The following is a 27,418-nucleotide window of genomic DNA, read 5'->3' as shown; positions in this document are numbered from 1 at the left end:
TTAACAGGCTGTGATGAGACAGTTGCACCTTAGCTTAAAACAAAGCTTTATTCACTGACATCTTGAGTAGTGTTACGGGTGACTGACTTACAAGGGGGTGAGAAGGCTGAGCATCTCTAAAAGCGTTCCAGTTTTCTCTTTGGCTTAGAAAAACATCATTACAGATAATTACTATCACTACAGTGCTGAGTAATTATGATAATAATAATGGTCTTCTATTAGGGTGATACTCAATGCTGAGTACTAAATTGCAAGAAATAAACCCTGTTCATGAGATTTAATAGTTTGTGTGTGTGCGTGTGTGTGTTCATTCCACTCATACTGTCAAGGCCTTGGTCTGATTATGAAACAGTTTATCCTTTTGTTCATTAAATCTGATCAACTAATTCATTATTATAGTGAACTGCATCTGGATTGACATTATTTTTTCCTCAGCAAAATGTGTACTTGTTGGTCAAACCTAAAAGACAGCCAACTAACCAAATGGACAATCCCTGCCTGTTTAAGGCGTAAAACATGATTCGGCATACTGTTATAGAAAATTAATCAGTGTCCATGTGATGTATTTTGTTCCATTACCACCCCAATGATATTTTCCTATAACAGCAAGTCCCCAAGTGTTTTATTCCTCTTATTAAAAATAATGCATTAAATAATGTATTAAAGAATGACACATCATACTTTTAACCATTTATAATTACACTTAATTTTGTGGACAGTCCATGAGACAAGTGAGCTCCTGTTATCACTTACGTTATGGCAGCTGGTTCCCTCACCAGCCCCTCTATTTTTTCCTCATGCTTGAAGTTAATAACACAAAAAATGCAGTGAAATGCAATGAAAATGTTACCCGGAAAACAAGGAGGTGCAAAATCCTGAAGACTTTCCACTGGCTGAAAACTTACTGACTGTTACAAAGGACTCATACTGGAAACACTTTCCATAAATGTTAAATAAACATCTCCTTACAGAAAGCTTTACCATATCCATGATTATACACTCTGTTAAAAAGCAGCACTTTTTTAATCTGTAGGCTTAGATTATTTGAAGCGTCTGCCATACAAGTGAATAAGTTGTTACTACAGAAATGACAACTTATTAGAAAAAGCACTTTAATATTAGCCTGTGATTTGAATCATCGCTGGAACTACTATCAGAACTCCTGTTACAGAAAATTAATCAGCACCGTCTGACTAATAAGAATCAAGAATTCAACTGCACTGTGGTATAAATCGGGAATGAAATGGATTCATCAAAACCCAATTCAGATCCACCTGAAATTACAAAGCTTACAATCTGCTACTTTATTTTACACCATCAGCTATAACTGTGTCAGCTCTCCAGTGACTGTTCAATCTCAGGTTTTCCCAGAATTCTCCTGTCTACTTCCCATCTTCACATTTCTGCTCCAGCTCATTTCATGATCTTTAGTACTATGAGGTCCTCTCTGGATGAAAAAGCAGCAGCGGATAGAGCCTTATAATATTAAGGTCACAATGTATTGCATATCATACTTTTTATGTCTTGTTAACATTTTAAGGTCTTGGCTTATTATTCAGTTATTAACCAAAAATCATATTATCAGGAGCTACAGTCAAACTAATCGTAAAGTTATTTAGTTACGCGAGTCACGAATGTTAGTCTGCTGATGGATCCTGTTTGTCTATGTCTTGACTATTGCAAAGTCGTGTGTGTGTGTGTGTTAGACCACAGCATTTCCAAGCCATGTTCCTTGTTTTCCTAGGTTGCTAGATCCATATTGAGTCTTTACATGTAAAGATTCACTAATCTAAATCTGGATTCAGCAGTTAACTTGCTGTATGGTTTACTATATATATGGTAAACTTGCTGTCACTTTCTATTCATTACATTTCAAAAGAAAAATCTCTACTTTCAAAGTAGACTAGTTTCTGATCAAATTGTTAAGATATTAATAGTGAGATCAATATTCTCCAAGAACATGCATTCCCACCCTTTGGCCTTTATCTGCTTCTAACCTCCTTTGTGTCCTCTGAGCAGCTTTTGTGCTTTCTAAGTTGTAATATTTTCCCCAGCATTCTTCCTGACATGTCTTCCGCAGCACTCATAATCTATCATTCATTCATCATCAATAACCTCTTTATCCTGGTCAGGGTCACAGTGCTGATGGGTGTGAGATGGGAACACACTCCGAATGGGACACCAGTCCATCACAGTCCATCATGAAGCCATACATTCATACAGCTTAAAAGCAATTGATTAATTTTTTTTGTTAACAAATCTAAAATCTAGGCGTTGTTACAAGAACATGTAGGTAAACAATCCCTTGAGTAGTTATTTGTAAATTTCTACATTTTATATTTGATAGGCTGTTTGTACACTTACAAGCAAGCGTGGCCTCTGTCCCTGTCAGTCTTAGTTAAGAAGGCATGGTTTCTGCGACTGTCCTTTTGGGGAAAGGGGGCGTGGCCTCTGTCCCTGTCAGTCCTAGTGAGGGACGCATGGCCTCTCTCCCTGTCAGTCCCAGTAAAAGGGGCATGGCCTCTGTGTCTGTTAGTTCCAGTTAAGGAGGCATATGCTCTGTCCTTGCCAGTCCCAGTGAGGGAGGCATGGTCTGTCCCTGTCAGTCCCACTGTAAAGGTGTGGACTCGGACCCTATCAGCCTCAGTTGAATGGCTATGCCCTCAGTGTCACTAAAGAGGCATGCCCTCTGTCCCTGTCAGTCTCAGTTGAGGAGGCAAAAATGGTAATGGTATACATAACTGAATTACATTATATTGAATCTTTCACCTGTTAAGCGAACTGAGTTGTTTATCATATAGTTTCACAAGGAGGGTTACACACTATGTCACCATGTTTCTTAGTTCCTCACTAGTTGTCTTATTTTTCTTACCCTTGTTATGTCTGTTATTCTATTTGTTCTTATCCTGACCAGCCTGTTATGGTTCAGGGTATAAACTTGCCTCTGCCACCTTTGCCTGCTTGTGTCCTGGAGGCAAAACAAAAATTATGTATCATTGTAGAAAGACTCTGTAAATACAGCTTTGGCCTTGCCTGTGTTTTGTGAAAACTTCTGTAACAATATTATGTAGCAATGACTCAATAGGTGTCCCACAGGCACTTCTGCCTGCTTGTTTGCTTTCTTGGTTTGAAGGCTTTGGTTTTTGTTTTCCTAATTACCTTTTTCTATTTCCACATCAACACCTGAAAGTTAATGCTGTGATTTCTGCAAGACATCAGCAAACATATTAACATTCTGAGGTGTTCGGTGTGACGCTGTGGAGGACTAAAGGGTGTTATTTAAATTCCCAAAAGGTCAGTGCTCTCTCCTTGTCATGTCTACTTTGCGCAGTTTAAAACACACACACACACAGGTCATATTTTTCACCCTCTTCATTGACTTCATTGACTGACTCTTTAACTGGTCAGTGTCCTCAGTACAGGTCTGGGAATGTGATAGGGTCATATACAAGTGTTGAGTGCAGTCCATGCACACAAACACACACTTATTTCAGGTTATTAAAAAAGAATACTCTCTTGTTGTTTTTTTATAGGCTAGGCCACTGTCTGAAATGTGTATGAAGTTTAAATAAACAGAAGTGTGCACTGATCCACTCCAAACAAACTGTGAACAATTAATAAACCTTTTATTGCAGAAACTAAAAGCCCAGGATCAAAAGGATCCACTTATCCACAGCTTCATAGACACAGAGAGTGGTCTATCCTCTATTCATATTCTAAAAAGTTCATCAGATGGATATTTAACATAACAATGAGGCACATCCAGTGCAGAGTACATTTTTTTCCCCACTCAGTCAAACTCCTGCTATCACTTCTACAGCCAGTTAATTGTGGTTATCTGAACAGCAGGGTTGCCAGCTCATATCCAAATTATGCAAACGTTCCAAATGGTCTGTATTTCTTTCTTTCTGTCTGTATGAACATCCTAAATTATAATTGCCAACAATTCCATCCTTATTAATAGATAAATCTCCCAGTTTAGCAGTATGAATGTTGGGGAATCATTCAAAAGTACTGAGTCCTACAGTACTTTTCCTGTCTTTCTCATTCCAACCTTTTTTTTTTTTTTTTAAAGAATAGAGCAATCAATCTGTCCTGCTTTCCATGGAAGGTGCATAAGAACATGATTGGAACAATTTGGGCTGATAGGTTGCAGGCCAAGATTTATTCCATATCCATTTAAACAATGAAAAATCAGCTGCAATGTTACATATTAAAAGAAGTTGAAGGGAGAATTTAAGCTTTTCTAAAAATTATTTTGTTCCTCTTTGCAAATGGGATCAAACTGATGCCAGCGAGCACATCGGCTGGGGGAAGAAATAGAAATTTTAATTTAAAATAATGACAAACCACCTCAAACGTTTTTCACCCTTAGAAACACTTTTTCCCCACACAGTTCAACTAAAATGTAGTTGAAATTAAAAATTAAAAAGTTTCATGGGATTAAGAGTAAAGTGTGTTGAAGTGGTAAATATTATATAGTTGTGATATAATTTAGTTACAGCTTGAGTTGGTTTGTAGTGAACTCGGAAGGGGTTTAACCCGTGAAAATCAATCTGGAAGTGTGATGGGTGTCAGCCTTGTTGCGCGGTTGATCCGTCCAATCTGGCAACCCTGGATTTGCGCTCAGAGGCGCTTTGGAGATGGAACAGAGAGCTGAGGAGAGAACAGGAGCGATTTCCACAAGAAGGCTCCATGTAACAAGACTCCAGTTTCTTTATGATGCAGTTCTGATTTTCTTGAGATGGGATTTTGCACATTTTAAACTTTCTGTTGTTGTGATCAGTGTTTGCGTTTTTAACCATGATGCGCTGTTTTAAAGATGAACCATTGCGCACGGATATTAAACGCTGCGGACTGATGCACTTTACTATGTCTTGTGTGGACATAAAGAGGATAAAGGAATAATAAAAATCTGCGCGCAGTGACATGGACGCGCCGGGTGGCATGGACGCGCCCGCGGTCTCCTACTCGTCCTCGTCTGCAAACTCCTCGTGGGAGTCGGGAACGCGCTACTCGCGGACGGCAGCGGCGGGACTTGCGGCGCTCGTCGCCTTCCTCATCGTGTTCACGGTGGTGGGAAATGCGCTGGTGATGCTCGCGGTGTTAACGAGCCGTGCGCTTCGTGCGCCGCAGAATCTGTTCCTGGTGTCTCTGGCTGCGGCGGACATCCTGGTGGCGGCGCTCGTCATGCCTTTCTCGCTCGCCAACGAGCTGATGGGATACTGGCACTTTGGGCGTGCGTGGTGCGGTGCATACCTGGCGCTAGACGTGCTCTTCTGCACCGCCTCCATCGGGCACCTGTGTGCCATCAGCCTGGACCGCTATTGGTCAGTCACGAGTGCCGTCCAGTACAACCTGAAGCGCACACCTCGCCGCATCAAGGCTGCCATACTTGCCGTGTGGCTCATCTCCGCCCTCATATCCTCGCCGCCGCTTCTCTCCGTGATGGACGATGGGTTGGCGGAGGGCACAGGGCAGCTCCCGCAGTGCCAGCTCAATGACGACACGTGGTACATTTTAGCCTCCAGTTCTGCATCCTTCTTTGTGCCGTGCATCATCATGATCCTTGTCTATGTGCGCATTTACAGAGTGGCCAAGACAAGAACAAGGACCGCTTCGGAGAAAAAGCCAAGCCTGGACACCGAGAACGGCGTCAGCGTCGCCACAACAGTGGTGAGGATGAACGGAGAGAGAGAGAACGGGCATTGTCCAGGGACAACCGGCATAAGTGCCGAGCCACGACCCTCAGTCCAGGCAGAGCCAGAACCCACCTCGACTTTGGAGGCCAAAAGCTGGAAGGAAAAAGATACGCCGCCAAGCAGAAGCCAGGGTGAGGGCTCAAAACGTGGGTCGTCATTGGCGTCACTGGCATCAGAGACCAGCAGGAGGGCATCCCGTGCCAGCAGCAAGACACGGGATTTGTTCTCATCTCGGAGGATGTCAAGCGGACGAAGGAAGAACAGTGGTGGCAGCAGCGTAAGGAGGAAGAGGGCATCCCAGGTGCGTGAAAAGCGATTCACCTTCGTGCTGGCAGTGGTGATGGGTGTCTTTGTGCTCTGCTGGTTCCCTTTCTTCTTCAGCTACAGCTTGTATGGTGTGTGCCGCCAGGCGTGCCACATTCCTGACCTCCTCTTCAAGTTCTTCTTCTGGATCGGTTACTGTAACAGCTCGCTTAACCCTGTCATCTACACCATCTTCAACCAGGACTTCAGAAGAGCTTTCCACAAGATCCTCTGCTCACCCTGGAAGAAATCCTTCTAGAGCTCTGCACACTGCAGATCACTACAAGCTCGAGAGAAATTATTCCACAGAAATGGCAACCATCAATGAAAAACTTTCATGGACATTTTCCGGAGTCTGGACATACTGTAATCTTTTCTCGTTCTCTGATAATTGAGAGATATTACATTAGATAAGGATAGCTGGAATATATGAGTGAGAAGCGAGTCAGAGGTTCCTCTGCCAGTTAGGAAATGAACCATAAAGATGTTTAATAAGATTTGATTCTCTCTACTCTGGTTGCTGGAGAAAGAATTAGAGGTGAGCTGTGGTCTTCTGGCAAAGAAGCAGCAAAGCAGCAGCAAACACAAGAGAGTCTGTCTGCACTGCTAGTTGTAAATTTAAAGATGTATTTATTTTTTATGCAAGCTCTGAAGATGCTGTATTAAATAAAAATTGTGTAAACCTCTAAGTGGCTCTGTGTTGTAAAGAAACCCTATTACTGCTGCCATTGTTGCTTTTAAAGAAAAAAAGCACAGCATGGCTTAGAATGAAGCTCCTCTCTCTCTCTCTCTCTCTCTCTCTCTCACTCACACACACTCACACACACTCACACACACACTCACACACACACACACACATACACACACACACACACACACACACACACACACGCTCTGTGTGTGTATGTGTGTTTGTGTATATGTATGGTTTGACATTTGCTTAGTCATGTGTTACTCATTACCTCAATACGCCTGACTGTATAAAAGAGATATTTCAAGCAAAGTTTTTAAAGTAAAACGTCACTGGAAGGACCTTCATGGTCTGAGATAATTATGGTGAAACCATTTTATACAGTACAAATGATCACCTTTTTAATTTTCCTTCACAAAAATGAATCAGGATATACTGTATGTAAATGTTATCCACTAAGGTTAAGGCTAGAGGCAGTGAGGCTTTGCAGATGATTAATTATTCCTCAAGTGGTATTACAATCCATAAGCAGATGCAAAGTGGTGGTTGAAATTGGTTCAGGCCTGAACCAGTGTCTGAAAAATAACCCACTCTGTAGTAAGGCCATGACAGTATACCGGTATGGACGTGTAAAGTAGCATAATTTTATATGACATAGATAATGACATTATACAAGTTAATAGTAGATGCAATGCATATTGAGGACTACTATATTTTAAAACAAGGTTGTCTGAAGAAAAAACATACTAGCTGCTAATCAGTGAAAACAGAGTTTCTATAAGGCTTGAATAAACTACTGAAGGATAAAAGCAATCCCATTAACAGGTCTGTTAAAAAAAATGTACTTACTAAATGATAGCATCTGTAGGAATGATTTAGTGAAAAAGTAAGGTTTGACATGCTTCTTTTTTTACCCTGGAGCTATACTGTATATACACCGATCAGCCATGACATAAAAACCACTGAGAGGTGAAGTGAATGACATTGATTATCTCATTACAGTGGCACCTGACAAGGGGTGGGATATATTAGGCAGCAAGTGAACAGTCAGACAAAGTCAAATTGTGATGGCTAGACGACTGGGTCAGAGCATCTCCAAAACAGCAGGTCTTGTGGGGTGTTTCCGGTATGCAGTAGTTAGTACCTACCAAGGAAGAACAACGGGTGAACAAGGTCATGGGCACCTAAGACTCATTGCATAGCACAAATTGCTGAAAAAGTTAATGCTGGCTATGATAGAAAGGTTTCAGAACACACGGTGCATTGCATGAGCGACTAAGACCAAGCAGAGTGCCCATGCTGACCCCTGTCCTCCGCCAAAAGAGCCTACAATGGGCACGTGAACATCATGTGGACGGCCGGGTACGTGTGCGTCGCTTACCTGGAGAAGACCTGGCACCAGGACGCACTTTGGGAAGAAGGCAAGCCAGTGGAGGCAGTGTGGTTCTCTGGGCAATGTTCTGCTGGGAAACCTTGGGTCATGGCATTCATGTGGATGTTCCTTTGACACGTACCACCTACCTAAACATTGTCGAAGACCAAATACACACCTTCATGGCAACGATACTGCGTAATGGCAGTGGCCTCTTTCAGCAGGATAATGCTCCCTGCCACACTGCAAAAATTGTTCAGGAATGGTTTGAGGAACAGAACAAAGAGTTCAAGGTGAACAGCTGTATATAGAGTAAATAATGCACAAATCTGTACATAAATCTTCTGTTCCGGATTCATACACATTATTATTTTTTATTGTTAAGTCTTACTATGTAAATGTTTTCTGTTAGATATGTCAGATATGTATGTACGTATGTACGTATGTATGCATGTATGTACCAAGAGCACCTTAAAAAAACCACAACAAATTCCTTGTGTGTCTGCGCACACACTTGGCGAATAAAGCCAATTCTGATTCTGATTCTGAAGGTGTTGACTTGGCCTCCGAATTCCCCAGATCGCAATCTGATCGAGCATCTGTGGGACGTGCTGGACAAAAAAGTCTGATCCATGGAGGCCACATCTCGCAACTTAAACGGTCTGCTGCTAACATCTTGGTGCCAGATACCACAGCACACCTTCAGACGTCTTGTGGAGTCCATGCCTCGACGGGTCAGAGCTGTTATGGCTGATCGGCATATGGTACAAGGAATGGTGGTTAATAAAGTGGTTCCATGTAACGTTTGAATAGTACTGGCAGTGAAGAGCACATAATGCAGATCCCTGAAATTTGGCATTGTGTTCAGGGCTATGTGTTTATATAGGAATGAAGTAGAACATATTTCTACAAAACAGAAGGGATGTTGTTGGTGTTTGTCACATGCCGGTGGTGCACAACATATCAGCGGCTAAAAAGTCTAAGATTGTAAGAGCAAAAAAGGAGAAAAGACCATTGTAACAAGTGGAAGAAATAATGTATTAGCAAGGCTTGATTGAAGTGATTGACTGATAGGTCCGTGATACAGTGACCATGTCATTCAAAAATGGAGGAGAGTTAAATACAAAACAATGTTCTTCATAAGGTGTGTAAGCAAAAGAAAGAAAAGGATCATTTATCATACTGTTCAAGCCCATGTCTGTAGTAATTAATAGGGATTCATATGTCAAATTTTTATACTTTCCCATCAATCATTTAGGGATTCACACACAGCAGATATTTGATGCAATGAGTGGCCATGTGTACAATGCAGTACAATCCACTATAATACACTAAATTAGCATCGTTACCTCCAGTTATTATGGCAATTTGATTAAACTGTTACTAATATAATAATTGATTAAACACTGTTCATAGTAGAATAGAGTTAGTAGTAGTTTTCTACTAACTAGTACTAGTTAGTAGTACACTAGTTAGTATTTGCTAGTAGAGGTTAGTTTAGACTTATCCAGCTGTTCAAGCCCCATAATGGCATGTGAATAAGTGTGTTGGAAATATGATGCTAGATCTGCAGAAATTATGAATATTCTCCCATTGTCCATTTGTCCATTTCCTCTCGGTCCTCTGGTTTCCTCCCACCTCCCAAAAATGTCTATGCTAAATTGCCTCTAGGTCTGAATGAATGTGTGAATGTGTGTTTGTGCATGGTGCCCTGTGATGGACTAGTGTCCCATCTGGAGGTAACTTCTCCCAGCGGGTGCTCAGCTTTCCCAGGATAGGCTCCGGATCCACTGTGACCCTGACTAGGATAAAGCGGTTACTGATGATGTGTATGACTCATATTTATTAATTGGTTGTGGAGGGAAATGATTATATGTACAATGAAGAACAGTTCTGAAGATCTAGCATCCTGCAGAGTTTATCTCTAATATACATATACCCATGCTGCTAAGGGGCTTGATTAGCCTGATAATGAGTTATATTATATTAAACTCTACAGGAAGAAACTCAGTTCACAATGTTTCATTAAGTATTAAATTAGTATCAACTGCTGGAGATAGCACTGATAATTTTCATGTATTATTTAGAATTAGTCTACAAGTGTGCTGTTTTATAAATAGATCTTAATTTCCCTCCAATGGGACAAACATGACCACTCATCACATTAAGCAGCTGATGTGTATAAACCCCACGTGGTCAGTGGGAAATACTAAAAAATGCATATAAAAATTCCTATTAATTTTGCTAAATAAAATTTAAAAAATAAACCCAGGCAGCTTTTCAGGCTCAGTAAAGTCTGGGTTATATTACTTTTACTCAGGGGTTCGATTGGATTTTAGGAGGTAAATTAGTCCTGCTTCTTTCTTTTTCCAGAAACTTGTGGAGTTCATGCCTTGACGGGTCAGAGCTGTTTTGGCGACACAAGGGGGATCTACACAATATTAGGTAGGTGGTTTTAATGTTATGGCTGATCTGTGTGTGTGTGTGCATGTGTCTGTGTGTGTGTGTATAATTATGATAGTATTTTTATTATATATCAAATTATAGCTACAAGCGTTACAGCAGACATATTTGAGTTAATATTGGTCGCTTAGCAACTTAGCACGTACCAACACAGGCAGGAACACACATCCCGGAAATACCACCAACACAGCAGATGAATTACATTTATTTTACATTTTACATTCATACGATTCAAGTGTGCAAAGGCAGTTAAAACACCTAGACACTTTAGCTTCCTCAAATGGCTTTTCCTGAACAAGAATGTTGACAAAGTCATTATGAGGAACGTTTGTCTCTATCAGCTGAGGCATGTGTTTACAATGTGTGTAATATGGATTTCGTAATTAAATGGAGTACAATATTTTAATTAGTTTTAATTATCTGTGTGACTAGAAATTGCCAAATAAATATTTAGAACTGCTCAAATGTGAAATAAGGTGAACTAAATGGCTAAATGGAGTGAAATAAGGAGGCTAAATGGAGCTCATTAAAATTGAGTGGCCAGATATTACATTTTCTGTTTGCCTTGTTTGTCAGTTCTGGCATCAAAATGATATTTAGATAACTTTTGGTTCTTTTCTGGCAAATAGACTGACTAAATCTTTTAACCTAGCAAAATGAACAATGATAAATACTTAATGATTGTCCTGACTACCATGAAATGAAAGAATTTTTCTGTAAAGCAGTGTGGAACTCAGGTATATAATTATCACCGTAAATTATACAGCCATATCAGAGCTCAACTCCACTTGCCATTCATATAAACCAGGGGTGGGGAGCTCTGCTACCCTCCACTCTCCACCAGGTTAACCCCTGCTTTTCTCCTAATTATAGTCAACAGTCACAAATAGGCTGAATGTGTATTAGTTGGCTCTAGTCTGCAGATATTTGAGGTAGTTGACAGTTGTAATAGAAAACTGAGAAGTCTGCAAAAGGGCTGATCAATTTTTGAATTGTTTGACTTAATTCTACACACTATCTTGTAATGTACGCTGGTTAATGAAGACACTTGAAAACCAATGAGGATTTCATTTAATCAGCATTTAAAAATGCAGAAAGTAAAGAAATTAAAATCTGAGCCTGAAATCACTTATTAAATTTGGTCTCTAGAAGTCTCTTGTTCACTTGAAATAGACTGAAATAATAAACATGTCTAAAGGCAGAATAAAGGCAAAACAACAACAACAACTGCAGCCTGTAGCACCTTCAAGTCCATTTTTTTTTTTTTTTTTTTTTTTTTTTTTTTTTTTTTTTTTTTTGCCGTCTCCTAGAAAAAGGAAAGTGTGTGTTGTTTGTACTAGGTTGGTGTGTTCGATTTGTCTTAGCGGTTTGCCATAAGCAAGTTATGAATTGAGTAATGTGTGATCCATAGTCATTAACGTGTTTCTGTTGCCATAAAAATCCACAAAGATCCGTGTGACAGGAGCGTAATGCCCCAGTAGGCATTCTTCTCTGAAGTGTGTGGGAGGAGAAATGTATCTCTGTACCACTGCCCCATTTCTCAGCCACATTTAAACCTTTAATCAGAGCTTTCTGTTTCCAGGCCATTGTGAATCCTTTAGGGGGGAAAAAACAAAAAGTTTTGTTTATCATTTTGGAAATGTGCCAGAAACTCACACTTACCCTATATTGTAAATTATATACTGTATAATTACAGTAACTCTGCTTACAGAATTTGTATGGTGTTACTTACATATACAATATAGTATGTATGCAAACAGTATGTAGCACAATGACACTATCTGTGTCTGTAGTGCTCTAAATATCCATATCTCCGTCTGTATTCACATTTAAGGCTTTCTTTCTTTCTTTCTTTTGCTTTTACCCATCAAATTTAGTTATATTTCATAAAATATAAACAAATTAGTAGCTAATTCAAACTAAGGATGAATGAATGCTGTAAATGCATAGCACTTCATCATATTAACATGAACATGATCTTTGTTTGTCCCACAACCTTCATATCTGACCGTTCACATGAAAGTAAAAGTGTCCTATGGGATCCTAGTCATAACCTGATGCCCTATGAACATTTCTGGCAAAAATAAAATAATAGCATGCCTCCTATACATATGCATATATCCTATTCGTATCTGTTTCAAACACATTATTTGTTCATTTCGAATAATGTTATGTTATTTTTAAAGCAGTAATGTAGACTTACCAGATGGATTTAGGTCTGGTGACTTGAGAAGGCCACTGAAGTACACTGAACTCATTGTCATGTTCATGGAGCCAGTTTGAGATGACTTGTGCTTAGTGAAGTGATGCATTATCATGCTTTATAAGATGGGTAATTCGTGGCCATAAAGGGATACACATCGTCAGCAACAATACTCGGTTAGGCTGTGACATTCAAATGATACTTGAGTGGTGTTAAGGGGCTCAATGTGTGCCAAGAAAACTACTAGTTTTCCTCAGTTCCCCAGTCACAAATTTAGTTCTTACCTGGAAATAGTTCCCATTCAAGCAGTCCCTACACACCCACAAGAGTTTGTATTGTTGCTTGCTTGTGTAAATGTAGGGTTCACCACATTGGGAAGTTTGTGTGACATTATTGAAAAACTGAAGAAACACACAAGATTTTGAGTTAGTCTTCCATGACTAGATGAGCTTCCAGTGCAAAACTATGAAGCAACAGACATCAGAAATGTCTTAATATACATTTGGTATAAGTGGAAAATATTGTAAATTTGAATTTTTGCCAAACTATTGTTTTTAGATGAGTTAAACACCAGGGTGGACATGAAAATCAAGAACATCAGAGCAAGCTAATTATGTGATAGGACTTTTTCCAGTAAGTGTCTGACTGTGTCTTGCTCTTGCCCTTGTCTTAAATGAAAGTGTATGCAGTAACCAGTCGTTCAATTCTCCTGTCAGATATTCCCTCTTATTTAGAAAGAGCAAAAGCTGCAGCCTCAGTCAAGTTTACTGCCTGTGTCTGGAAGCTTCATGTTATTACGTTGAGTGTGTGTTTGTGGCTCTCTACTTGGCCTTATTAAAGCTCATCTGCTCACACTGCACTGCACACATCAATCCATGACTTGTTTCTTCCATGTGCCACCTGAAGGACTTAGTCCTACATTAGACACTGCACCACTTTGCTTTGTAAGCAGGCAAAGAGTTAAATGGTGCAAGATGTGCTGCAAAGTGTTTAATTACACACCCTCAATCGTTCACTCCTTGCTGAGTTACCCAACAGACCAAACACCTTCCTCCACTCATTCTTCAAAATGTCGAAACAGCCAGCAAGAGCTTGGACAGGCAATTGCTGGTCCAAGCAGACTTTTCTTGCTGGTTGTTTGCTTGCAGTCTGCATATATTACTCTAGTCCTGCTGTTTTTTTTCTATCAGGGAAATCACGCATATAAGATATGTGTCTGATCTATTCCTGAAACAGCAAAAAAAAATAGACCAGGATCTTCAAAATTTTGACTTTAGACTGAGCTACATTTGTAACAACTGCATGCCAATATCTCATCCGGACAAATCCACACATAATCCGTGGACTGCTGACGCTGCGTAGCTGTGAATAATGCTGCTGCTGATCAGTTAATGCTGTGCTCTTGTAGTAGGTATTCAAAGTTGGGTTATGCAGCTGCATGTCGATTTTCTGGGCACTCTATTTTGATTATTGACTTTTGACTATTTGATTATTTTAGTTCATGATTCCATAGTCATGAAATCATAATGAGTGCATGGGATGTCATCTATTTTATTGTGCTTTTAATTCTGCGTTAAGTGTCTGAGTAGCAGTTAAGTCTATAGTCATGACTGAGCTCAGAATACCAAAGTGTGCAACTCTGAATATGCCCTAATGTGCACAGTTTATGCAGTTTGATAGCCTCAGATTCTTGTTCTTGGCTGACAGGAGAGGAACCTGATGTAGTCTTCTGTTGTTGTAGCCTATCCACCTCAAGGTTTGATGTGTTGTACATTCTGAGATGCTTTTCTGCTTACCACGGTTGTAAAGAGTGCTTATTTGAATTACTATCAGCTTCCTGTCAGCTCAGACCAGTCTGGCCATTCTCCTCTGATCTCTCTCATCTACAAGGTGTTTCAGCCTGCAGACCCTCCTCACACAGGATGTTTTTTGTTTTTCACACCATTCTGTGTAAACTCTAGAGACTGTTGTGTGTGAAATTCCCAGTAGATCGGCAGTTTCTGAAAGACTCAAACTAGCCCATCAACAACGATGCCATAGTTAAAAGCACAGAGATCACACTTTTTCCCCATTCTGATGTTTGATATGAGCATTAACTAAAGCTTTTGACCTGTATCTGCATGATTTTATGCATTGCGCTGCTGGTATATGATTGGCTGATTTCATATACTGTATGAATGTACAGGTGTTCCTATTAAAGTGGACAGAGAGTGTATATATCGCACTAAACAGATGCAGATAACAACAGTGTGTTACACCCCTTGCATGCACATTTCCAAACATTACCAGGTTAGACATAAATAGTACATGTATCTTTACCTGCAAAGATAAAGGATCTTTGCAAACAAATAGCACTTTGCTGTACTGCTGTACCAGGCAAAGAAATAGGAGTTTTGCATATGTAGCACTTTGCCATAAATGCAACAGAGCTTTACATACACATAGTACTTCGCTCTACCAGCAAATACAAATGAGCTTTACAAATAACATACAAATAACAGCTTGCTGTACCGCTGTACCGCTGTACCAGCAAAGAAAAAGGAGATTTGCATACACATATCACTTTGCTAAAAAAAAAAAAAAAAAAAGAAAGAAAGAAAGAAATACAACAGAATATGGAGACAATTACTCAACTGTAGAATTGTCACTGATCACAGGTGACCGTCTATGACAATGCACAGAGCTTCCTCATATGTCTTGTGGCCTGCAATCTTCCAAACAACTCAAACTTTTGTACCTCAAATGAAGTGTATTTGAAGCTTTCGGTTGTTTTTTCAGTATCATTTTAATTTGAGTAGATTGGGGGAGTAGTTTTGAAGGAAGGGACAAGCTTTGTTTATACAAATTTTGAAAACAATTGTATTATTTTAAAAGCAGTACATGCAAAAGCCGAGATGTTTGAATATTTGAATAATATTTGAATCCAAGGGCAGCTGAATTTCAAAACTGGAACAGGTTTTGTTTTAGGATTGCCCTGTATTTGATCCTCCATATGATCCTCCATATGATCCTCAACCCTGACCGGTTTCCCAGTCCCGGCTAGTGAAAAGCATCGCCACAATGTGATGCTACCACCACCATGCTTCACTGTAGGGATGGTGTTATCAGGCTGATGTGCATTGTTGTTTCAGAGAACCAGGGAAATGTTTACCACATGTTTTTTTATAAGACATGCCTTTTATAAGATTTCGAGATCCAAGCAAGATTTCATACAAGACTTTTTTTTTTTTTTTTCAATAATGTCTTTCTTCTCAATACTCTTTCAGAGATACCTGCTTCCAGCACTCTTCCATAAAGCCTGGAATTTCTACACTGACTGAGGTACCATTTGGTATCTACTTGACATTGGCTTCATCATTCATCATATTAATCAAAGTAATGTACGAATAAGTAGCTAATGTAATGTACCAACTGTAAATATTCCAGTTAAACAGCAATTAATATTTACACCCAACACAACATATTTTTTTGAGGAAAAAAAAATTCATGAGTTTTATCTTGCTCTGACACCTGCAGTTAAGTTAGCCTTCTGGATAGTGAAGACATGTGCTCTTTTATACTCCGTTCTTTCTAATGTGGAGTACATTTCAAAAGGAGTGACTGGCTAACCTAGCTACCTAAAAGAACAGGATGTTCACATATTTCAATATGATGTGGCTTTTAATTTCCAAAATGAATAATATTATGACTATATTATGAGTATCTAAATAGCAAGCTAATTTTTCATCTTCCCTTCAAGATATTTCAGTTAATGTTACCTAGCAGCTAGCAAGCTAGTTAATGAGACAGTTTAGGCATTAAAAATGCAAAGAAATCCCCAAGGGTTACAGCAGAACAAGCCACTCTAAATCATTGGTATGAAGTTTGAAAGATGTCAAATGAAGTAAACTGGGCTATAATCTCAGTAAGAGGTTTAGGTGCATGTTGGAAAGTGCGTGCGCGTTCATGAGACTACCCCCAAACTGTCAATCACCTCATCAACTAGGCCCTTTTAATTAACTCATATAAAACACCTTTAGTGAATAAACATATTGAGGGAGACATCAAGATCAACTGGACTTGTAAAAATGAACAGAATTTGTAAAGATGTAAACTCTGAAATGTCTCCCATTCACTAGCATGGGAATGGGCAGGGTTAAAAATTGTACTACAGCCAGCCACAAGAGGGCCTTAGAGACTTTCTACTTTTGGCTTCCCTGTTATGCCGTCTACCCATATGTACAGTCAGCGGCTGGGTCTCATATCCCGCAGAATGTGGCCTTTGACACCTTCATTTTCTCCCCAGGCCTTCTACCAATAGGTTTCTAATAAGTTACTAGTCATTCTTCCATGTGTCTATAGGTGAGGTTATGAGGAGGTTATGAAGAAGCAAATAAAAAGGTGGAATCTGGAGATATTAAGCTCCAAATGAGGAAGATGTGACTGGATTACTTAAAGACTTCTGATAAAAGAAGACTTCTGATAACCATTAAATGATGACCAAGAAAATGAAAGCATATTAACAAGAAATAGATACTGGAAAATGGAAATTAAATGCATTTATATGAATCTGTGTATCATCTGTTTTGAAATAAAAAAAAAAAAAAGAGAAAATGAAAGAAATAATTCTGCATTTTATTTCCACAAAACAAATGTGGATTGTTATATGTAAAAAGCATTCAAATTCTGAATTCTCAGCCTTTTCCCATTTTCCATTTCTAATTTTCGACTGTTAACAGTAAAATGGGAAATACAAAAAGGAAAATTTTAAAAAGGCACATTTTTAAAACTCATTTCATCCATACATGCAAAGGTCTCCAGCCAGGGGAGATATTTGAACCTGAACAGGGAAAATGTGGGAAAAATAGCTAAATGACATCAGAAAGATGGCGTCATTGGAGCCATATATGGATGTTATACTGTAGTTAAAATGCTAGTGTGTTATTGGACTTTAGATGGATTTGAAGAAATAATTACTGATGAGGGAGAATGAGATGAGCATTGAAGTAGCAGTCAGCACACATTCTCTCCTAAATGACAATATCTTTACCCGATATCTCTATCTCTCAGAGAAATGAGTTCACATAGGGGTCAAATGAGAGCTCTGTAGGAAGCATAAAGAAGGTACAGGGTTCAGGTTTCCTGAAGTGAAAGAAAAACAGGACAAATCATGAATTTGAATCCGAACATCATTTGCTAGTCCATTGAGTATTTGCTTTGCATTGATGCTTTGGATCACTGCATCTTAGCGCAAGGCTGGTGTAACAGGGCAACGTTGGGTGAAATGTTTTTAAAACATGTTATATTCATGAAATCTATTTTCAGCATTTATAAAATCTAATATTTAAAGTAAACAGAAAAAAAAAATTGAAATAACATAATATTGGTAAATTTTTGGCGTATAAATAATGGAGTATAATACAGGGTTGGCTCAAACTTGGTTACTTTCTAACCATGCAGAAGTGTGTCATTTTGGACAGTAGAAATAGAAGTTATAGATAGAAATGTTTTTTCCGATAAAAATGTGGGGTGGTTGCAGTAATCTTTGCTGCCGCTGTGAGGCATTGGTGTGCACTCTTCATGAGGGTTACAGCCTTGGGAAAGTCAATAAACTGGACTTAGACTACAGCTCACTACCCAGCGTGAAGTCAGGGACAGTTGTGTTTTCATTTTTGCAGAAGCAGAAGATCACGTTATAGTCACTGCACTTTGCTGCAAGCTTCTGCACTTCTGCCCTGAAGGCAGACTTGTTGTTGTGAGAGATTAGTCGAATCACTGGCTGGTTACACAGTCATAAGTGTAACGGGTGTGAGTTATAACTCACCTTCTGCTGTAGTGGATGGTCCCACATGGATACGCTAAATATTTGCACCCAAGACTTTCCCTTGTTTCAGTGAATAATCTCATCAGGATATTGTAGATTTGTACCTTCTCCTGTACCTACCTGCTGCAGTAATCATAAAATCTCTCCTGTCTTTATGCCAGGACTCTTGTTCACGACATGCCCGTACTGAACATCCATTCAGCACATTTAATACGGTTTGCTTTTACTCTTCTGCATCTGTATACTGTAATGATTTTATAATCCCTCCCAGAAGAGGAGTGGGTTCCCTTTTGAATCTGGTTCCTCGCAATGGGTCTCAGGGAGTTTTTCCTTTCCACTGTCATTATTAATCCAAATCTACATCTGCTAATTTCTGTCAATATTTATGGTTAAATGCACTGTACAAATAAATATGAATTTAATTGAATTTGATTTAATTCGTTTTGTAGTGTAGATATTTTATAATTTTCATACTGATGAGTTAAGCTGCATCAAGAGCAGGCATCTGCTAGCTGGCCAGCTGTTTTTAAATTTGAGAGAGAACTTTCTAGACTCAAATACTTTCTGATAGGCTAAACATTTGCAATGGAAATGACACCACCTCTCCTGCAAACAAAAACAAAACTTGCATGTGTATAAGGGGGAGCATTCTTCTACCATTCTCACTGTATTTCTGCTAATTAATGATTATTCCTCATATAGTTTCTACAGAATATTTTATCCTTAATTCTAAAGGTTCAGTAATTTACATGTTTATTATCTTAACTATCATGGTAGTTTATCAGTTAGGCTGTATGTTATTATAAAGCCATACAATAAGGTATAGCCTGCTTTGCAGTCAGTGTGAAGCATACATACATACATGTTCACTGAACTGATATTTAGTAGTCAAAATGACTAATAATGTTGAGTTGCCAACACTTTTTACTCCTATAATATGTTACTATAGTTACTATATTTAACTATACATAGTTCCATTTACATTTATTAAGCAGCAAAGTAAATAATATCAAGTTCAGGAGGACCAGTGTCAACTCAGGAGAGGCAATTCACTCAACTCTAAAGGGCAAACACATGAATATCAACAATGACATTTAATCTTTTTCAATCATTTTAGAGTCTAGGAATCTACTAAGAATCATACTGCTAACTTAACAGCATTGTTACTGTTTGCTAATCTGTATAAACCTTTATATAACAACATATAAATTGCATTTAAATTACTTTATTGCAGAGATATTATTTTTCAATGTTTATCCAAGAAGGCTTATTGTATTTTCTGATGTTAATATTATTTTTTTTTTTAATTTCAAACTAATACTTAGAATGCATTTAAAGGCATTTCACCAAACAAACCTTTGGCAAGTACACACTGATTAGAGAGAGATGGCAGAGGAAATATATTTCCTTATTAAAGCATAGGAAGCAATGGAAAAGGTCTATGTTAGAATGAATGTGTATGTATGTAAACAAATAACAAATAAATAATCGTGCAAGCCCCTCACAGCTCTAGCTTGAACCTGGGTTTGGGTTACTGTCTGTGTGGAGTTTCTGTGTATGTTCTCCCCATGTGTGCATGTTTTTCATGTTCTCCGGGTTCTCCAGTTTACTCCAACCCTCCCAATAACATTTTTCAGTAACCCTCCAAAATTGGGAAGAAACTAGATCCTGTTCCTTTAGGATGTGGCAAGAAATAAATACTGCTGAGGGAGGATGAGATGGGCATTGATGTAGGAGTCAGTGTGTGTTCTCTCATAAATAACAGTATCTTTATCTAATCCTCTCAGAGCTATGAGTTCACATAAGGGATCAAATGAGAGCTCTGTTGCGGGCTTTTTGTTCAGGTTTACTCACGTGAAGGTGAAAGAGATCCAGTCATGAATTTGAATAGGAACATCATTGGCTAGCCCAATGAATAAGTTGCTTTGCTTAAATGCTTTGCATTGATGCATTATTGCCCTCCACCATATCATAAAACAAGGCTTGTGTAACAGGGCAACATGGGTTAGAATGTTGAACGCAGACACTGTATTTTCAGTATTTATAAATATTACATGTAAAATAAACAGCAACATAAAAAAAATCAAGTGTTTTTAGAATAATACCTTAATAAAGTATCGGCTCAAAACCTGGTACTCTCTAACCATGCAGAACTATTTCATTTTGGAAAGCAGAAATAAAAGTAATCAGTAGAAATGATTTTTTTTTTTCTGTTTTGTTTTATGTTGGTTTGAGTAAAGTATGCAAGTACGATGACCTTTGCAAGATCCCCACCTTGTATACTACTAGTGGATTGATTAAGCAGTTACTGTATTGCCTTACATCTTGATTTGTTTGGCTCTTTGTAATCTGCATAATCTTAAACTCCAAAGCAGCAGAAATATAGGGACTTTACCTCAAATGGAGGTAATCTCCAACTATTATTGTAATGTCACTGTCTTTAAGTCAAGTGGAGTTTATTGTCATTTCAACCATATACAGCCAGTTAGTACATTGTGAAACGAAACAACATTTCTCCAGGACCAAGGTGCTACATAAGACCAACACAGAACCACAAGGGACTACATAAATTTAAATAAATTTAGCTGATTTATTGTAACCTTAAATGTTTTCTGTGATTGGAGTATTTATGCTAAATATCAGGATCCATACATGCAAGGCTGATAGAGACATGCAGAAGACTTGCAGCTGTAATTGCAGCCAAAGGTGGTTCTACCAAGTATTGACTTTTTTGTTGAACTCTTTTTACCAGAGGCCAAAAATTGGAGCTTCCCCCTGTTTTGGGTTTGCCTGTGTTCAGCATTGAATTTATTTGTGATTTGTTTTAGAAATAGCAGGGAAAAAAATCCTTGTATTTAACGTGTGTTAAAAACTTTTAGCTCATTTGCACCAGCCATGTTCTAAATTATGGTGCTGTGCAATAAAGGGTCAATGCAAAGCATCAATGCAAAGTGTTCAAGCAAAGCAAATTACTCACTGGGCGAGCGAATTATGTTCAGATTAAAAGGCATGATTTGCCATCTTTTTCTTTCACTTGAGTAAACCTAAACCCAATGCCTTCTTTATGCCTGCTATAGAACTCTCATTTGACTCCTTATGTGAACTCATTGTCCTGATAGGATTAGATGAAGATAATGCTATTTATTAGAGAACGCACACTGACTCCTACCTCAGTGCTCATCTCATTCTCCCTCAGCAGTAAGCATTTTTTTGCCACATCCTAAAGGATTACATAATAGTCATAATAGTCCATATGCAGAATAGATAACAGTATTAAAGCTGTTAGTTTAGAAATAACATTCCCATTCAAGCAGATTTAAAAAGATTTAACATAATTGATGATGTTTATGTGTTTTCCCTTCACATTTGGGCAGATTGCCTCTCCTGAGTTGACATAGCCTCTCCCTCAATTGATTATTTACTATGTCATTATCTACTTTATATTTAGACCCACTGTCAAAAATATTGAATTCATCTAAAGATCTTATTAACTCCTTATCCTTCATAAATGAAACTGCAGAAGTTGAAAAAAAAATTTCCTTTATGAAGCTGGTTATGAACATTAATATCTGACTACATAAGATTAGATTTGGGCAAGTTCTGCATGAAATGCAAAAAGAAAAAAGAAAAGAGCCATTAGGACATTTTCTCATCCAGGAAAATTTCACTTACCAGCTCAGCTACTTAATAATTCAGATGGACATTTAAATTAGTGTTGGCCAATCAGAGGAAAGCTACTAGGATCAACCCTTCACTGTCACATGGGGAAGAATAGGAGATGTTTTGCATGAGAGACGTCTCTCTTATAAAACACCAGCTAAACTTGTCAAAGACTGGAAGAGAAGCTCTGTCGATTCAGAGGTCCTTTTTAAAAAGACATTTTTCTCTAGTGTTACTCTACAGTAAGTGAATATATTTTATACTTTTCCTTTTTTCATTTGGATTATTTTATTTGTCAGGATATTCATTTGACCAATACAGAAAATTGTTATCTTTAATGGAAAAAGAGCAAAGGTGCTGCAACCAATTTATCCTAGTAAATTATAAAATATGTCTTTGTCTGTTGTATGTTAAACCTATTTAAGTGATGTTTGGTAACTAAAGACATTGCATTCTCGCTTAAAGGACGAAGGCCCTCGTTGCTCGAGCTGTGGTATGAGACAGCCCACGCAATCGTAACACGCTCGTTTTCTCTGAATGCACGCATGCGACTGTGATGTCTTTACAATGGCACTGGCATTGCAGCTGAAATTAGCAATAACAATTTACTGCTAATTATTTCACTTGCATTTACCTTTACTTCAAGTGCCATGTGAATTGAAATGAAAATGAACCCAATCCATCTCCCGCTTCTCCAAAGTTTGAGATCTGCCCTATAAGGTGAACATGTACAAGACCTGATGAGGAAAGCCTAGCTCAACTTAAGCCTTTAACTGACTTCTCAACCATGCAGTAGAGCTGACTTTGACAGTGAAAAAAACCTATGAGAAGAAAAAGAAAATCTGCCCAGCATCCTGATTGGTGTGTGGCTCCAATCCCCCTTAATCAGTTTGAATAAAGAGTATGTTATTTCGACACAACTGTGTGTAGCAGCTGACGGCAGGGGCAGCACCACAAATCACTCCCCAAAGATTAGGGCATAAAGCCGGAATCAAAAATGTTTTAAATCCTTTGTGCCAGAATTTTATAAAAACATGCTCAACCGTGCGGTTGATATTGTCGGTAAAGGGTAGAAATGACCATGAGGCAGGGCAGATGTTAGCATAGTAGTTAGTATTGTAGGAAGATGTTTGAGTGAAAAAAGCAAACAAATACAACGAAATTAGATTATATTACTAAAACACAATATTATCCTCTTACATTATGTGTCAGCATATACTTAAAATAAAATGGCGATGTACCAAACTGTGGCTGATTATAAAGCAGAAATGCCATACAATGGAGTATCTATACATGTATACAGATGTTTGTTCCAAATCACAGTTATTGATATGTTCGATATGAAATATGTAATCAAAATGATCTCAGTGATACCTGGAATGAATGTTTTGTTCATACAATCAAAATAGTTTAAACGTATAAAATGATAAACAATGCCTGACATGTTGATGGAATGTAAAAAAGCAATAAAGTGTTTTAAGGTTTTAAGGAGAGATTAAAATGATTGTCTTTCACGAAAAATGTTAAGAAATATAGCAATTTGTGAATAGCAAATAAGGGTCAAGTTATGAAAAAATCTGTTAGACATTGTTATTTAGTTATTATTACTATTAATAGGTGTTTATGGTTAAATTTTTTTTTTTTTTTTTCATCACCTATTTTAATGAGTGATAGTTAAAGGGTTAACAAGTTGTTAAGCCATGTTGTGATACTTATTAAGCCGGCTTGTGAATGTTGGGTTAAGCTACCTTACTGAAACCCTAGGTTTTGTGCTTGCTTTGTGGTACAGCACTCAGGATGAAGTCAAAATGAGTGACTTCCCTTTAAGAAAATGTTATGCAGTTGCAGTTACCAGTCTTACTTCCCGATCACATTGTTTCAAGTAGGACTGCTGAGAGAATTATCACTTGATTTCTCACAGATCATCTCAAAATGTTTATTCTCTAGTGCCTTATCGCCTCAGTACCACATCAGTGATGGGGAAAAGCATGTTCCATCTTCTGTCTCTCACAGGTGAGGAAAAGATGTAACTATTGTGAATAGCCAACTCGTACCTTTTTGTTAGATGGACAAAACTGTTTAGATGTTCCTCAATCCTATCCGCAAAGAGTAGGTGTGGCTGCAGGCTTTCATTCCAACCGAGCAGGTTTGTTTAAATAGTTCATCTTAGTTTCCAATCAACTACCAAGTGTGCCTCCAGTTTGGCTGTGATGAAAGTCTGCAGCTACACGGGTGCTTTGTGGATAAGATTGAAGACCCCTGTTTTAAACAAATAAGACAAGTCATTCAACTAAGTCAAAAAAGCCATCAGATAAAAGGAAGACAGGCTGGTCTGTGCAAAGCTGTAAGTAATTGACTCGGCTGACAGAAGATTTAGCGCACGCCATGCTTATGAGGGAACGGCTATAGAGCCGTTTTTTTTGGAGGATGAAAACTGCCTTATAAATCAGTTCCTTTTGCCAAATCATCTTTTAATGCTGTGCAACAAGTGAAATCCAGCACATCATCTTGAGAGACTTTTGTCCTCAGTCGCTGAGACACTTAATTTAAAAATAATTTTCCCTGTATCATGTGTTTCCCTGTATCACCAGGTGTCCATGATCACTGGGGAATCTTTCCCCTCTGTTTTCATGTCAAATCAGTTTCTTTTCACCTCAGTTAATTCACACGTAAATGACCTCTTCTGTAATTTGTCTCCATATGTTACCCCTTTTAGGTGCTATTATGCTGCTAAACATATTTATTGGCATAGACTTGAGAAAAAAAATATCCTCCACTTATGCTTCTGCAAGCTTCCTTTTCTTTCACCATCTCCCCATCGTTTCATGTCTTTACAGCTCTCTGGAAGCTTTACTTTTTATGGAGTTTGTGGGCATCACTAAGCACAAATTCTCAGCACTTTACGGGTGATTGGTATTTATCAATATACACATGCTAGTATTAAGAAAATCAGCATTTTTGAAACTTTTGTAAATCTGGCAAAGATTTTTGGCAAAAACATTGATAAAATGATTGATAAATGGCCCAGTGCTACAAAAATTATGGAAAAGTATTTGCATAATTTCAGGTTGTTGTTTCATATACAATAGTAAAATGAAATTGTGTTTAATATTTGTTTTTCCTTAGTAAAAAAAAAATGAAAAACATCTTACACTGAGAAGCAAAGATTAAATAAGGAAGGTGACAGATGTCCTTTCTAGCAGACCTAGTGTTGTAAAAACTTCTCCTTGTAATATATCATCTACAGAAGTCTTCCTCCTCGTCCTGTCTGTACCTTATAAGTACTACCTAGTCCAACAGGGGAAAACTTGGAGTGATGCTCAGACGTACTGCCGAGCAAACTACACTGACCTGGCCACTGTTGAAGGCAAGGACGACATGATCAAGCTTCAAAATGAGGCACAGAAGCACCAATTCACTTCCAGTGCTTGGATTGGCCTGTACAATGATGTTAATAGCTGGCGTTGGTCCCTGGAAAATCAGCCACTAGGAAATTTGACAGATTGGTGTTCCGACCAGCCTAACTATGGAACAGAAGCATGTGCTGCTTTAAACCAGTGGTGTTGGTTTGATGTACCTTGTTCAATTTCATATCCCTTTTTGTGCTTTGATGGTGAGGAACAACATATTCACTTTGCCATTTAGCAGGAAATGAAGGTTGTCTGAAAAAATCCTGTTTTAATGTTCTCAGTGAACTTAAAATATAAAGTGCCAGAGATGTTAAACAGCACATCTTAAAAACAATTGGAGCTAACCAATAGACAAAAACACAATAGATAAAATACTGTTGGTTTAATAAAATCCAGATAGGAACTGAAGTTTTCCTTGATGCGTGAAGGATTTGTGAAAAGTGATTTAAAGAATCCACATGTACAGGGATTAACATGTACAATGTCTGACAAATTAATAAATGTCAATGAAATGTGAATGTTTTTAATCAAGCAACCTGTTTTATTTTTTATTATTATTATTTTTGAATCAGTAGTTAATCATGTGTTTTTCAATTCTGACAGTCAGGAACACAGGGTCCAGCAGATACGTTCCTATTTCTACTTCCATGGCATATCACGATGCTCAGAGTTACTGCAGACAGCATCACACAGACCTGGCCAGTGTGCGAGATGTGGAGGAAAATTCAATTATAAAGAAAACAGTCTCTTCTAATTCTTGGGTTGGTCTGTTCAGAGACCTCTGGAAATGGTCCGACCGGAGCAACTTCTCTACCGTTGATTGGGTGTCAGGAAAACCGTGGGATGCGGGGCAGACTGATAATTGTGGTAATTTTATTAATGGCCAGGTTGACTCTGCAAAATGCTCTGAGATAATGCCTTTCTTCTGTCTCTCAGGTGAGTTGAAGTCCTGTTTTTTCACTACTTTCAATGGCTTTTAGAATGCAAGTTTAATTTTGTGTATGTTCCTTCAGATTTTCGAAAAAAACAAATCATGAGAATGAAAGTTCAATCGAATCAGGATGTGAATGATCCTGCAGTAAAGGCAGCAATCTTACAGAAGGTGTGACAAATCCTCCAGAATTTATTATACCAATCCGCTCTTACAACATTAAGCACTTTAGTCTATATCATGAAAGTTGTGGCACATGGTCTTTGTTGTCATTATAATTATAATGTACAGTAGCATACAAATCTCATAAGACTTTAGTGTCCATATTCTGTAGTATTTAGTGATAAATGCTACAATTTGTTTTTCAGATCAAGCAAAAACTAAAGGAGCTTGGGATAGCAAAGAACACCACAGTGAAATGGAGAGAGCAACCAGATGGCATGGTCTTTCACAAGACAAAAGATAATAATTATGCAGGAATTAAGACCAGGGAAAAATGTGATCTCTAAATCAGTTAATGTAAGCATTCTTTTCTTTAGCTTGAAATTGAACAGACCTTATTTTTTAGTGCTTTTTGGACTGTACGTAAAACAAGAATGAAAATCATCAACATCAGCTTGAATTATTTGATTTTGCTAAGCATTAAGCAGGCATTTTTAATTATTAAGTCTACAGTCCACATGCTTTACAGATGTCAATAGATCATAAAATAGCACTTCAAGAAAACTGAGCAAAGGAAGTAAAATTTTATGTTATTATTCTTCTTGTCATAATAAGTTCATGTTCATGTAGTTGCTCATGTGCATACTCATGATTACATTGTACTGTACTCTTACAATATACAGTCATGGGAAAAAAATAAAACAATTCCTCCTCTTTA

The 27,418-nt window shown here is 38.2% G+C and overlaps 2 protein-coding genes across 3 annotated transcripts; both read left to right on the top strand.

The window, feature by feature from the left end:
* On the top strand, positions 1-27,418 carry LOC113545717 (putative C-type lectin domain family 20 member A). 2 transcript variants are annotated; one of them, XM_053230688.1, is made up of 8 exons: positions 1-3,294; positions 10,442-10,513; positions 16,001-16,055; positions 24,145-24,210; positions 25,445-25,810; positions 26,211-26,543; positions 26,621-26,709; positions 26,907-27,418. In XM_053230688.1, the coding sequence occupies exons 4-8, from the start codon at positions 24,174-24,176 to the stop codon at positions 27,045-27,047; spliced, it is 966 nt and encodes a 321-aa protein (XP_053086663.1). In that variant the 5' UTR covers positions 1-3,294; positions 10,442-10,513; positions 16,001-16,055; positions 24,145-24,173; the 3' UTR covers positions 27,048-27,418. The 2 variants fall into 2 exon arrangements, with proteins under 2 accessions (XP_053086663.1, XP_053086662.1); XM_053230687.1 differs by lacking the exon at positions 16,001-16,055.
* On the top strand, positions 4,515-6,693 carry LOC113545716 (alpha-2 adrenergic receptor-like). Its single transcript, XM_026945188.3, has one exon. It carries the CDS (start codon positions 4,930-4,932, stop codon positions 6,262-6,264), a length of 1,335 nt encoding a protein of 444 aa, XP_026800989.1. The 5' UTR covers positions 4,515-4,929; the 3' UTR covers positions 6,265-6,693.

The sequence above is a fragment of the Pangasianodon hypophthalmus genome, chromosome 28 (genome assembly GCF_027358585.1).
Source record: "Pangasianodon hypophthalmus isolate fPanHyp1 chromosome 28, fPanHyp1.pri, whole genome shotgun sequence".
In the NCBI taxonomy this organism is placed as follows: Eukaryota; Metazoa; Chordata; class Actinopteri; order Siluriformes; family Pangasiidae; genus Pangasianodon; species Pangasianodon hypophthalmus.
Note: the sequence above shows the minus strand (reverse complement) of the source record. Positions and strands in the feature narration are given on the sequence as shown.

What these genes read in the sequence shown, in the direction of transcription:
- LOC113545716 (XM_026945188.3), top strand. Translation starts at nt 4,930, where the DNA reads ATGGACGCGCCGGGTGGCATGGACGCGCCCGCGGTCTCCTACTCGTCC.
- LOC113545717 (XM_053230687.1), top strand. Translation starts at nt 24,174, where the DNA reads ATGGGGAAAAGCATGTTCCATCTTCTGTCTCTCACAG. An exon ending in TCCCTTTTTGTGCTTTGATG is followed by an intron (nt 25,811 to 26,210) that starts GTGAGGAACAAC and finishes CAATTCTGACAG; the next exon opens with TCAGGAACACAGGGTCCAGC. An exon ending in GCCTTTCTTCTGTCTCTCAG is followed by an intron (nt 26,544 to 26,620) that starts GTGAGTTGAAGT and finishes ATGTTCCTTCAG; the next exon opens with ATTTTCGAAAAAAACAAATC.